At 48.6% G+C, this 14,240-nt stretch overlaps 1 protein-coding gene across 4 annotated transcripts in view; it reads right to left on the bottom strand.

The window, feature by feature from the left end:
- Wdr4 (WDR4 tRNA N7-guanosine methyltransferase non-catalytic subunit) overlaps positions 1 to 1,145 on the bottom strand; it is a 36,491-nt gene extending 35,346 nt beyond the window's left edge. For 3 of the 4 annotated variants that reach the window (XR_013092524.2, XR_013092525.2, XM_076868697.2), the window contains exon 1: positions 968 to 1,145. Coding sequence is in view for 1 of the 4 variants with exons in the window: in XM_076868697.2 (XP_076724812.2) it covers positions 968 to 1,056 (89 nt within the window). In the remaining 3 variants the exon portion in view is untranslated. Of the gene's footprint in view, positions 1 to 682; positions 755 to 967 lie in introns of those variants that run through there. The other variant, XM_076868698.2, reaches the window with a different exon arrangement.
- Between the last annotated feature and the right edge of the window lie 13,095 nt (positions 1,146 to 14,240).

Here is a 14,240-nt window from a genome sequence, read left to right as displayed (position 1 = left end):
TTACAAGAAGAAATTGTGGGGCTGGGGTTGTGGCTCAGCCGTAGGTAGAGTGCTCGCCTAGCATGTGGGAGACCCTGGGTTCAATCCTCAGCACCACATAAAAGTGAATAAATAAAGATATTGTGTCCAACTACAACTAAAAAATAAATATTTTTTAAAGGAAGAATTGTGTTCTGATACTGCAGTTATTCAGTGTGATTTTGCACCCAAATGTAAAATAGTCATTACTTGTTCAGAAAAATGTCTCCTACCGGAAAAAAGCTGCAGTGACGCCGAAGCACCTACCAATATAGAAATCACCCCTCTTCCCTACCAGACCCTGAGCTTTCTTGGGTCCCACCCGGACTCCCGGCACACAGAAGGGATCTTATACATGCTGATAACGTTTAAAGTGTCAGCACCCAAACGATTTTCTCATGGAACACTGCATTGCTGCAGAAAGAGAAACTGTCTTCAAAGTCGAAAACTCTGCCAATCAATAAGATTCCTCCAAAGGCTAAGCAGCGGGTCGTGTCTGGCACACCGTCGGTTCACAATGCCATGTATTTGGGGCTCTGAGCCCCAAACTAACGTCACAGGTTCGTGCGCAAACTTTTTGTGCAATCTAAATGTGGCATCGAACTGCAAAGCGTACACTTTACAGACAGGCTGTCCGTTTCAAGTATAAAAAAATCAAACCCACCCCGGAAAGGACACTGGAGACCAGAACCACAGCACTCAAGACCCGGGCGCGCATGCCCACGTGATCCGGACCGGCCAGCCCTCTGGCCGCGCAGCCGCAGCAGAACCCGGAAGCAAGCGTGCGCAAGGTCCGACGCCGCCCGGCGCTCGCGGCTCCACGTCGGCTTGCGGTGGGCTCGCGGGCCGCGCAGGGCTCCTGGAGTCACCCCCAGCGGACGCGACCACGGAGGCCGGGAAGTAGGGTGTCCAGGGCCGCCGCGCCCGCACTCCCCGCCCACTCCCTCACCTGCTCGCAGTAGAGACGGCCAGGAACCGGCTGCCACCCCGCACCACCAGCGCCTGCCCGCACACCGCCAGCGCCGCGCCACTCGCCATGTGCCCGCCCGCCGCTCCGCTACCCACGTGTGCCGCAGAGTGCTCCTTTCTACCGGCCCCGGCCAGTTACGTCACGCGCAGACGCCGCGAGCTGACGTAATCCCCGAGCGCCGGTCCGTGAGCGTGCGCAGTAGGTGCGGTCTTCTTCCCAGTGGTGATGAGCCCCGCGCCCCGACCTGCTGCGTTCTAGGGTTTTCCTCCAGACCGACAGGGAGATTCTGGACCTCTGATGGGAGCCCGGTACCTACTTGGTGCTGGTTCGAGTTAGTGCCAGCGCCCGGGATCGGGCCGCGGGTGTGGGTGTCGCCTTCGGTGTCGCCATAGATTCGAAGGTACGCCCCCTCCCACGGTCGAAAACAAGCCAGAGACGCCTTCAACTCGACATCTTGAAACTGGAAGTGATGTTTTCAGTATGAACCGCTATTTCCCAGAGTCCCAAGATGCCTTAAAGTCTCGTGGGATGCCAGCATGAAGCCTGAAGTCGGAAATGGCGTGGTCCCTCCTAGGTTGTCTGTGGCTCCTCTGAGGCAGGTCCTCCACGTCCCAAGACCTACCAGACTAAAGAGATGGCCCTCCACACGTCGCTGCTGACCTCACCATGGTGAAGGATAACACTGTCACACTCACATGGAGAAAGGCAGGGAGTGGGAGCGCAGATTCTCTGTCCAGAGCGATTCTGGAAGCCCAGGGAGGAGTTTTCAGGCCCCACAGCAGTAGTGCACTCCTTGGCTGTATTAGGTTGAGGTAGGGGCTTTCTCAGAACAAAGAAGATATACACCCTCGGTATCAATGTGCACTCTCCACAAGCTCAATTCACAATAGCTAAACTATGGAACCAACCTAGGGGCCCTTCAACAGATGAACAGATGAAGAAATTGTGGTGTAGGGCTGGGGACGTGGCTCAAGCGGTAGCGCGCTCGCCTGGCATGCGTGCCGCCCGGGTTCCATCCTCAGCACCACATACAAACAAAGATGTTGTGTCCCCCGATAACTAAAAATAAATAAATAAATATTAAAATTCAAAAAAAAAAAAGAAATTGTGGTGTATATACACATTGGAATTTTCCTCATCCATAAAGAAGAATGAAATTATGGCATTTGCCAGTAAATGGGTGGAATTGGAGAATATTATGCTAAACTGAAATAAGCCAGTCCTGAAGAACCAAAGACTGAATATTGTCTCTGATATGCAGATAATAATTCATAATAAGAGGGGTTGGCTAGGGACAAATAGAAGCACTTAGGATTAGAGGGGGGGGAGTATGGGGGTAGGAATGAGTAGAATTAATCATACCCTATATGCATATATGATTGTACTACCTGAGTAACCCTACATCATGTACAACCAGAAGAATGAAAAGTTATACTACAGTCATGTATGAAAAAGTTTTTTAAAAGAAACACTGTTGCGTAGAAATAGAATGCCAGTCAGACTGTGTATGACCTTATATGGAAGACAGAGCTGGCAAGTAAAAGAGGAACTAAGAAGAGTCCTCAGCTTTTGGATACAAATCCGCTGGCACTAATAAACACTGCTTCTTGCTGAACACCCAGTGCCCTGTCTCAGAGAATCCCACAACCATGAGTGGGTAAGCAAGTAAGGACAATAAGAGACCACTGAAAGCCACAGGGAGCCTTATCTGATAGATAAGCACCTATGGGGGTCCTTGTTTGTTAAAACCTATGCCTGCCTTACTTAAGAAAAATTACCATTTCTGGACCATGTCATCATTATCTCTTGTAACCAAGTCTCCAGAACCCTACCTTATCATTCTCCAATTGCCCTTTTAGCCAAAATATCAAGACCCTCATAATGCCTGATCTATTCAAAGGTAATGAGTAGGTTAAGGGGGTAGGAACTTTAGGCCAAAACAGAAGTATTCAGTTTCCATAAAAACTTCTACACTATGAGCACCACACCATGATCTGTTGGATTTTGCTGTCAGTCAAAAGTCAGAAGGTGGGGTTGGGTGGGACTCTGAAAATTTCCCTGGGCTCCCAATAAAAGTAGAGGGTAGGAGAGGCATGCAGCCCCTCACCCCTCTGAGAGCACTCACTCTCTCCCTTGAGAGTGTCCTCCTTTCCCAACCCTTCTACTCTGAGCCTCGTGTGAAATCTTTTTGACTTGATAACAAGAGTCAGGGTTTGAAGGGGAAGCCATTGCACTGCTTCAGTTTCCCAGAAGCCCAGCCCTGTCCCAGTGGGACCAGAAATCTGCCGCAAGATACATCTTAGCATGCTTCTTTCTTCTGCCCTCTTGGGTGTCCCTTCTTTCCCGGCCTATGATTGTTACCGGTTCTCTGAGATTTGCACACTTCCTTCACTCTCAGCATGTGAAGTGTGTCAATATTCTGAACAGACAATAGAGATGAAATTCTTTTCACATCTTTTGGTGACGGTGCCTATGTTAACTAATACTTGCACTGAAACTGGTTTTCACCCATCTCAAAAACATATACATTCAAACATGAACAAAAATTTTCTTATAAAATTAACCTGAATAAAATGCTAGATGTATGAAAATTAAAGAGAAAACTTTGTTTTATTTGATTATCATTGTGGATTCATGGCTTTGTCACAGCCTAAAGTGCCTTAATGAACTGTCACTATTATCTCTTTAAGCTCAGGCAGTGGAAGCTCCTTGTGGCTGTCTCCTGAGTCCCACTAACATCCATCTTTTGAAGGATCCCTGCTCCCAGGCAGCAAGAACCCCAGACTCACCTTGATTTCCTCTTCTACCAACCAAGATAACAGTAATTTTCCAAACACAGCTGAATTAAAGCCTAAAGTCTAGGAACTGCTCCGCACTCCTGGATACCACTGCTCATAGGACAGGGGTGAAGAGTGCAAAAAGAGATTGTTTCTGAAAGGCTCAGAGCCACATCAGGAGTTCCGTTTTACTTTCACCATTATGTTGCGACATACTTGCTGAAATTGTTAGTCCTCGATCCACATTGTAATTCCTTTTTAAATTCTTTTTTTCTTGTATCATGTTAGGATTTGAACATCTGTGACCACTCCAGAATTCCTGTTGGAAACGGCCCCCAGTGCAGCAGTACGAACTCATCCAGGAGATGACTAGGCCACGAGGGCTCTGCTTCTTGAACATTGGTGCCTTACCAAGGGGCCTTGGGGGCAGGTCTGTCCCTTCTATCATGTGGGGACACTCAGTCCATCCCCTCCAGAGGATGCTGCACTCAAAGCGCAGCACTGGAATCAGAGAGCAGCCCTCTCCAGACACAGAAGCCATGAGGGGCTCATCTTGGTCTTCCCAACTGCAGAACGGGGGGAGTATGTTTTCATGATGATCTGTATTTTATCATTTCAGTTCACATGATCTATGACCCGCTGGGGGGTCGCTCTCTTCCTCCAGCCTCACTGAGCTGTTATACATCAGATAAAATCTTTTACCCGGGTGAGTCATTCCAGTGATTTCTAGTACCTTCAGAGTTGGGCTTCCATCACTCCTGCCAATTTCAGAACATTTGTGTCACCCCCAAAGCAACCCTAAGTAGTGACTCTGATCCTCCCCGCCCTCTCCAGCCCCTGGCAAACACTCACCTCTTTTCTGTCCTACAGACCTCGCTGTTCCAGACATTTCATCAGACACGGGGTGAATTTTGTGATGACCTCCTTCACCGAGTTTCATATTTTCAAGGTCTCACAAGGCACTTCACTCTGTGTGGCTAAATCATAATCCATTGAGTGGGTATAAAACACTGTTAGTTCATCAATGGGTACGTATCTTTGGTATTTCCACTTTGGGGCTATTTTGAATAGTGCTGTTACAAACATTCTCAAGGGAGACAATTGCAGGGTCTATGATAACTCTGTTTAACTTCTTGTGGGGTTGAACCCGAGGTTCTTTACCACTAACCCACACCCCCAGCCCTTTTTATTTTATATTTTCAGACAGGGCTTCACTAAGCTGCTGAGGGTCTCACGAAATTGCCCAGGCTGGCCTTGATCTTGCAGTCCTTTTGCCTTATCTTCCTGAGCGGCTGGTATTACAGGCATGCATCACTGGGCCCAGATGTGTTTGAAGTTTAGAGGAACTGACAGACTTTTCCAAAGTTTCTACACACTTTACATTCTCAGCAGCACTATTTAAGGGTTCAAGTTTCCCACTCCCTCACCCACACTTGCTATTAACTGTTTTTGTGGTTAGTCAGCTTTTTGTTGCTATGACAAATACCTAAGAAAAACAATGTTGTGGAGGGAAGATTTATTTTGGCTTATGATTTTGGAGTTCTCAGTCCATGGTTGGCTGACTCCATTCCTTTGGATCTGAAGTGAGGCAGAACATCATGGTGAAAGGGCATGGCATTTTAGGCCACCCAATTTGGGGTACTTTGTTATGGCAACCCAATCTGACTCATACAACTTACATTTTCATATGCTAAAACCAAATCCCCAAGGTGAAGGTATTAAGAAGTGGGACCATTGGGAAATGAGGGAGCCCTCAGGAATGGGATTATGATAGTGTTAGTCGGTCTTCTTTCACTGTCTCCAAAATGCCACTAGGCTATTTTCTTGGTTGATTTGTCTTTCTTCTTACTTAGGAAACCAACTTAGAAGAGGAAAAGTTTCCTCTGATACGTGGTTTCAGAAGTTCAGCCCTTGGTCAGCTGAATCCAATGCTCTGGGCCCAAGTGAAGTGGAGCATCATGCAGAAGGGCTGAGAAGGAGAGCTGCCCTCCTTATGGTGGCCCACAAGTAGAGACAGGGGAAGGGATCACAGGGAAAACACTCCCTTCCAGGGCATACCTCCTCCAGCCTTGTCCCACCTGCCTACAGTTACCACTCAAACTAGGCTGGACCAATTGAGTTACAGCTCTCACAATCCAGTCATTTCACCTCCAAACATTCCTGCATTAACACAGAAGCTTTGAGGGGACACCTCACATGCAAACCACAGTATTCTACCCTTGGTCCTCCAAAATGCACATTTATCTCACCATGAAAAAATGCATGTAGTCCAAGAGTTCCCATGGTCATAATCCATGTATCTCCAAGAGTTCCCATGGTCATAACAGTTCCAGCATGCCCCAAAGCCCAAGCACAAAGTCTCCTCTGAGACTCATGTGAGCTCCTATATAACTCAAAAGCAAGTTACATGTATCTAAACCACATCTTAAGCAATAAACACCCAACAGACCACAGCCCTGAGGGCCCCTCTGTTTGGATCTCTCTCCATTCCCCCACAGGGAGCCACTAGGCTATTTTCTTGGTTGATTTGTCTTTCTTCTTATTTAGGAAGCCATGTATTCTGGATACTAATTTCATATTGGTTAATAGTTCCCAGTTTATGGTTTGTCTTTTCAGTTTTTATAGTGCCTTGTGCAGACATTTTGATTTTAACTTCAATAGACATTTTAATTGCTATCATAGTTTGGACTTTTTATGTCCATAATCAATTGCTGTTTTGTTTTAGAACTTTAGTTAGAAATAATTTTTATATAAAAGGTATAAAGAAGGAGTTATGTTTTCCATTTTCTTTTTTTTTTTTAGTATTGGGGATTGAGCCAAGTACTTTACCACTGAGCCACGTCCTCAGCCCTTTTTATTTTGAGACAGGGTCTTACTAAGTTCCTTAAGGCCTCATTAAACTGCTGAGGATGGCCTCAAACTTGCAATCCTCCTGCCTCAACCTCCTGAGTTGCTGGGATCACAAGTGTGCACCACCACCTGGCCTTTCCATTTTCATCATCACTTATATCAACACAACTGACGGAATGGTGCGGCCTTTCCTAAATGATCCATGGTGATCATTTTGGATCCATGACCTCCCATCTCTCTTAGAGCCACAACTGTTGACTAAAGAAATACCAGAAACACGTGGGCAATGAAGAACTAAGAAAAACACAAACAGACACACATAGGGAGAAAAAACTGGGTCCCAGTGGGAAAGCCATGCCTTGGAGAGGCTTGGCTGACCTGAAGCTACTTCAGAAAGTTTATATTGTATAGGTTTCATGATCAAAGGTAAAGTTCTGAAGGACTCGGCTCTTCAAACTTTCTCCTAACTGGGTGCACCAGCTTGCTTCTCTCTTTGCCTTTTTCGAAGGCGGCCAAGGGAGGATGGTGGCCCATTGTTACTATATTTCCCTTTGAGAGCAGTCAGATCTCTCCAGGTTTTATGTGAAACACCTCAACTTTAAATACTGATACTTGAAATTCTTACGAAACTGGGAAGGTAAACAAAACACACATTGCTCCTTAGGCCCAGAAGGCAACTGGTAAAGTGCTCTCTTATGATCACACTTATTCAGGGGTCACCATGCTCTGGACACCTAAGTGGTTTGTCAGAAGGACAACACACAACAGCCCCACTACCAGCCAGATTCAGGCAAGTGTGTGGGGGGGTCTGGCTGGAGGGGGCCCTTAGGGTCACTTGCCTTGAATTTTCAGACATAGGGCGAAGAGAGGACCCAAGAGGGGCCAGAAATGAGGGGGAGCATTGACAAGAGTACTCAATGACAGGTGACGATCCTTGGCTCTTCTGATGAAGTTGTAGGAGTGCCGGGATAAAGCCTGGAAATGTGAAAGTTGGTTATTAGACAGCTTGAGTTTGGCCACCAAGGGAGTGCACATAATCACCTGAGCAGGACCCTCCCATTGTGGTTTTAAAGGGTGTCGGGAGCCATTCTCACACGTGACTGGGTGACTCCCGGTTAGGGTCTGAGATGCTCTGGCTGTGTCGGAGCTTTCCCGGCCCTCTCCTGTTGAGAGAACCCATGTGGGGGTGTGACTGACCACTGACCCCGGGGGGCCCAATCACTGACCCTGACCTTGGAGTGCGACCCCCCCTTCAACCTTCATTGGATGGAATTCTCCCCTGAATTTCTTGTTCCCCAATAAAAGTCTACTCCCTGGCGTGCTCCCTCTCTCTCTCTCCTGCTAGCCCTGAGTAATCCTTGCTGCCCTGCCGGGCGGTTAGAGGTGGGAACCAGAGAGGGGAGCCGTCTTGGACCTGGTCATAGAAAAAGGCAACTGAGTCTGTGTGTTTATTTCGATCTCACTAGCTAACTTTTATGCCAAGAACCTCATTAATGAAACCATTGCTCTGGCCGCATGGTGGAAAAGGGGGCTTTTCCCCCAGTGGGCAATAGTAAACAAGTTGACCAGGTGTTAAGGAGATAGGGTTTTGAGAGAGGCTGGGGTCAGGAGGGAGCCAGTCTTGATAGCGCCAGAGTTCAAAGTGTAGATGGAAGAGGAGGGGCAGGGCATCTGTAGGCAATCTGGGAAGAATGAGGGGACATATGACTTCGAAAGGTGAGAGATTAGAAGACTTCTTTGGCAAGGCCCTAATGTGTAATAAAGCCAAAGGGAGCACCTTTACCCAGTCCAGGCTTAATTCCATGGTGAGCTTGGTGAGGGTCTCTTTAAGGGACTGATTGGTCCTTTCAACCTTTCTGGAAGCCTGGGGGTGGTAAGGGCAATGGAAATGCCAAGGGAGTGATAGCGCGTGAGCCAGTCCCTGAGTTATCTGTGAGGTGAATTCTGGGCCATTGTCTGATTGGATAGAAGTGGGCATCCCGAAATGGGGGATTTATGTGAGTAAACAATAGATCAACTACCGTAGAGGTCTGTTTGTTAGAAGTGGGAAAGGCTTCAACCCATTCCTGAGAAAGTATCTACCAATACAAGAAGATATTTTATGTTTTTTACTCGGGGCATGTTGGTGAAATCAATCTGCCAGTCTGCAGCTGGGGTATGACCTCGGGCCTGATGAGAAGGGACAGGTTTAGGTTTTAATGGAGTATTGGTATTGGTTCTCTGGCAGATATGACAAGCGGAAGTGATCTGTTGTAAGAGGGTCTTATCCCATGGGGAAAGGGTGAAAAGGGAGTGAAGGAAAGTAGTGAGACTTGCCGCAGTCTGGCTGGGCACAATTCAGGAGCCACTTGTCAAAAGAAATTTACTTTATTTTTAGAACACACACACCGCACCACACAGCTCTTTAGGAATTCCTTCAGAGCCCAACTGCCACCACCGGCTTCCCCAAGCCTCTAAACCTCCCCCACTCCTCCTGCTCTTGAGGCTGATTGGCTGGGTCACGTGGGCGGAGCCAAAAAAGTCCCCCAATGAGCAGCTCCGTGGTCTGAAAGGGCGGGGAAACAGCCCAAGAGCATCACCACATAGGAGCCAATCAGTTGGCAGCTAGAAGTTTGCTGGGGCCGCTGTGAGCCAATCATCAGCTGGCAGCTGGAAGTTTGCTGGCAGCTAGAAGTTTGCTGGGGCCCCTTCAGCTGTGGCTCTCAACAGAGACTGTGGACTAGAATGGAATAGAGAGTGAAGAAACTGGAAGAGTTTTGGGGGATTTTGGGGCCAATCCCCGGTGGTAATGAAGAGTAGCGGAGAGGAGGTAAAGCTCTGTAGGGCGACTGATCCAGCCTCCTGATCGGCCTTGGAATTCCCCATAGTAGTAAGGGAGGAGTCAGTTTGGTGGGCCTTGCAATGGATTATTCCCAGTTGGGAAGGCAGCTTGGAGGCTCCTAGTAGGCCAGAAATAAGTGGAATTAATGACTGCCGTCCTTCTGGTGGTCAATAGCCCCTTTTCTTTCCAAATAGCTGCATGGGAGGGAGATCAGGATATGGAAGATGTATTATATAGGGAGAGGGTTTTTCCCTCTGCTACCTCGCATGCCCTTGTGGCAGCTATGAGTTCAGCTTGTTGGTTGGTGGTATTGGGTGGGAGAGGTTTGGCCTCTATGATGAATGAGGGAAACAACAGCATACCCCACCACTTTAACCCCTTCATGTATAAAGGAGCTACTATCTGAGAACCAGACGAGGTCCGAAGAGGGCAGGGGTCCCTCAGAAGTAGTGGTAGGGCAGGGTAAAATCGTCTCTAATACCGCCAGGCATTTGTGGACGGGATCTTGTGAGGAAGAAAATGGGAGGAGGGAGGCAGGGATTCAAGGAATGAGACAAGGAGGGATAGAACCCTGGAAGGAGGAAGTGACTGTAGCCCCCTGTAAGTGAGGAAATCCTTTAGATGGTGAGGAGATGAGATGGTTAGCGGGAAGCCAAAGGTAAGCTTGTGAGCTTCCTTCTGAAGGTCATGGGCTGCTGCTGGGGCTCTGAGGCATGGGGACCAGCCCCTGACAGTGGGGTCGAGCTGTTTGGATAGGTAGGCCACTGGTGCAAATGTGGGGCCATATTCCTGACCCAGAATGCCCAGACTTTGTCACTGTTTTTATATAGAAGGTGAAGGGTCGGGAGAGGTTGGAGAGATGCAGGGTGGGTGCCCACAGGAGGGCCTTTTTAAAGGGCTTCCCTACCGCTGAGAGTAGGGGTTAATCTTGGGGGCCCTTGGCCAGATTATATAGCGGCCTGGCAAGGAGGGAGAAATCCAAAAGTAATCCAGGCCCTGAAGTGCCCAGCCAAACCCAAGAAGGAGAGTCATTTTTGGTCTTTGGTGTAGGTATAGACACAATAAGCTGTTTTCTGTCTACTATAATAGCCTTTTTCCCTTGAGAAAGAGAGAGAACCCTAGATACATGCTATTTGGGCCTTTTGTGGAGAGGCCCGATATCCCTTTAAGGCCAAGAAATTAAGTAGGAGAACTTAATTGGGTCAACCATCTGTTGAGTGCCCTTTGGATGGGCTAGAAGAATTTGTGGAGGTTTGCAAGAGATGCAGAGAGCAGGTTTTTCGGGACCCCTTGGCCAAGGCTTTTCCTGGAGAGGCTGGATACTCCCAGGACTGGAAAGAGGGGAGAAGAAGGGGAGGGTAAGTGTCTCTCTAGTGGCTGAGTCTTAAGGTGAAAGGACTAGGACTTTTGAAGCTACGGTGGCCCAAGGAAGGAGTCCCTGAGGGCCACCATAGCCTTGAAGGCTGTGGTGGGGTGCTTTTCTCCCCACAGGTGAGCAAAGAGATTTGCCTGACGATAATCAACATATTGCAAGAGGGTGGATTCGGGGCACTGGAGGTGAAAAGATTAAAGGTCGGAGGCCAAGGTTTGTCCAAAGAGGTGTGGGCTAGCTCAAAATCCCTGAGGAAGGGCAGTCCAGGTTAAAGGCAAAAAGATATCCTTAAATTTATGACCGAGACATGGGTGGCAGTGTGGGGGATCTGAGACAGCAGAGTGTATGGGATGGGAACCAAAGGATGTATGGGCCTAACGGAGGTGTTGATGAATCGTACGTAGGACCCGCTGGGCTTTTCTACCGCTAGTATGGGAGTATTGTAAGGGGAATGAGCAGGACGGAGGTACCCCTTGATAAGAAGGTCTTAAATAATAGGTTGTAGGCCCAGAAGAGCTTTTGTGGACAGGGGGTATTGAGCCTGATTTCGGAAGGTGTTAGGATCTTTGAGATGAATGTTAACTGGTGGGCAGGAAACAGTGGAGGGGGTGTGGGTATCCCATACAATCGGGTCAACCAGATTAGTATGGTGTTTTATGTCAGCCTCACAAGTGGAGCAGAATGGCCAGTTTTCTGCCAAAGGGGCCAAAAAAGATGAACAGGCCGATTCTGGGGCCTGACTGATGCCAGGAGCCTGGATGTTGATTGTTGTATTGAATTTAGAGAGAATATCTCGGCTGAGCAAAGGAACTGGACATTGGGGCATAATTAGGAACGTCTGAGAGGTTGGGAAGTTGTCTGGAACAAAGTAATAGGGGAGACTTTTTTGGATAGATGGTCTTTCCTCCTACCCTGACAATAGGAGAGGTGGACGGCACTGTTTGCCCCCAGAATTCTGTCAGGACTGAGAAGGCCCCAGTGTCAAGGAGAAAATCAACCTTGTGTCCATCCACCTGAATTCGCACCCTGGGTTCCTGTCTATTGATCATTATGGCCGGGGACAAGGACCCAAGGCACCGTCAATCGATTGCCATGCCCAGAAGGTCAGAGGGTTCCCTGGCCATAGGCCTCCTCTCCTATGGGATTTAGGACAGTCAGAGCCCCAGTGACCTTGTTGTTGACATTTAGGGCATGGGGTAAGCGAAGTGCATGATGCAGGGCATGCCCTGGCCCAATGTCCCTCCTTGCCACACTTGAAGCAGGCACGGCGGGCGGGGCGGGGGGGTGAGTTCGGTGATGCGCAGTGACCTGAGGAAGCACCCTGCAGGGCCTGAGTGAGCATAAAAACCTTAAAGGCTACCGCCAAGATCTCAGTCTGGGGGGTGGCAGGGCCTTTTTTGAGCTTTTTTAGTTTGGCCCAGATGTCGGGGTGGCTCTGCGAGAGGAAATATGTCATAAGGACATGACAGCCATCTGGGGTTTCGGGAGTTTGATCTGTGGCAGCAAGTGGCCCTGGAGGGTGATTGGGATTAACTCGGTGAGTTTCATCCGCATGGGCTCTGGCAAGTTCCCAGACTCTGGTACGTTCCTCAGGAAGAAGAGTATTAGCCAATAACATAGAAGTGAGGCTATAAGCCTGGAGGACCCTTATGTAAGTGGTGGGATCTGTGGGAATGAGCCCCACTTTCACTCGAGTTGCATGGGGTCATTCATAGAGAACGGGACATGTACTCAGATAATGCCCTCAGGTCCAGCAACCTCTCTTAAAGGGGCCATGGTTTGTGGGACTAGGGATGGGACCTAGTTTGGGGGGAACTAAAGGTGTCGGCTGAGTCATGGGGAGCACCTGAAGGGCTGGACGGAGCTGACGGGGGAGGTCGGTAGGGAGGGGGTTCATCTGCTGGATAGGTCAGGGTGAGAACGAAGAAGAGAAAAAGCCTCAACATCTCCTTCCACTTTTTCGAGCACTCACAGAAGTTAAACAGATCTCTGAGAACTGCGGGATCTGGGGATCCTCCCAGGGGCCATTGACTTTGATTGTCTAATTGATAGTAAGGCCAATCTTGTGTGCAGAATTTAAAATGAGGGAGTATGCTGGGAGGGAAGAAAGGCCCCCATAGGTCAGGAGAGGGACAAGGGTGGTTAAGAGGGAGAGGGGTGGGGAGAGGGGAGTGCCTGTTCTTCCACCCCTCAGGACCTCCTGCTCATGAACCGGGTTCCAGAGAGTCCACCATGACAGTGAAGGTCGAGGTGAGGTGCGTTCTCTCCTCCAGATTGGGCGTCAGACGTTTGCTGGATGATCACAGTAAAAGCCCCTGTGTAGCCCATCTGAAGTTGGATACCTGATAGGGGAACTCACCTACTGAAGTCTGGTGTTGTGTGAGTAGGAGCAGCGCTCGAAAGAGTGGACGAGGACAGCAAGCCTTGAGAGAGGGGGCCCTCGAGCAGCGAGGCATTCCTCCTCCCGGGTTTCAGCACCAATGAAAGAATGATCAAGGCTTGCCGTCAGAGAAAATGCCCATTTATTGAGGAAATATCTGCATATTTATAGAGCAGGGAGTTGGCATAAGGTGCTTTTTTATTGGTGGGTAAGGATCAGGTGAGCCAGCAGGTCTAGTCTGATTGGTGGGTAAGGATAAGGTGAGCCAGCAGGGCTAGTCTGATTGGTGGGTAAGGATCATGTGAGCCAGCAGGGCTCACCATTGGACGGCAGGATCATGTGAGCCAGCAGGGCTCACCATTGGACGGCAGGATCATGTGAGCCAGCAGGGCTCACCATTAGACAGTTCTTCTTGGGGGATGGGGAAGTTAGTCTTTGGAGCCTGGGCGACTCCCAACAAAGACCATATTGAATTGAATCCCTGTTATGAGCTACAAAGAGGTATGACCAGGTGGGACAATTAAGAGGCAAAAGGTATGTGAAGGTTCTGCCTCCATGAATGGATTAGGGATTAGATGAGTCTGTTACAAAACCTAAGTTGCCTATGTGTCTTGGATATTCACCTCTCATCCTGGGAGCCCTGAGCTGCCTCTAGACTCTGCAAGTTCTCACCAGCAAGAAGCTCTCACCAGATATAGACCCACCACCTTGGACCTGCCAGCATCCAGAGCTGTGAGCTGAATGGATCTTTATTCTTTGTAACTTTCCCAGTCTCTGGTATTATATTACAGTAGCAGAAAACAGACTAAAACCATGCTAATAACTTCTTGCACTAAATTCCCTCTGTCATAAATACCTGAAAGGACTTCTATTTTCCTGATTAGCTCTGTCTACTACACCCACCCAATCCCTGTTCAAAGTCCTTCCTCATTTGCAGCAAGGAGGGGAGTTCCTTAGAACCCAGTTCCTTCCAATGAGGTGAAAGCAGAAGATGGGACAAATAAGACTTCTGTTTTCCTTGGAAAAAGAGATAGCAGGATAGAATGACCTCT

The sequence above is a fragment of the Callospermophilus lateralis genome, chromosome 10, assembly GCF_048772815.1.
Source record: "Callospermophilus lateralis isolate mCalLat2 chromosome 10, mCalLat2.hap1, whole genome shotgun sequence".
Lineage (NCBI taxonomy): Eukaryota > Metazoa > Chordata > Mammalia > Rodentia > Sciuridae > Callospermophilus > Callospermophilus lateralis.
The sequence above is the reverse complement of the archived record's forward strand: the minus strand, read 5'-3'. Positions and strand labels throughout refer to the sequence as shown.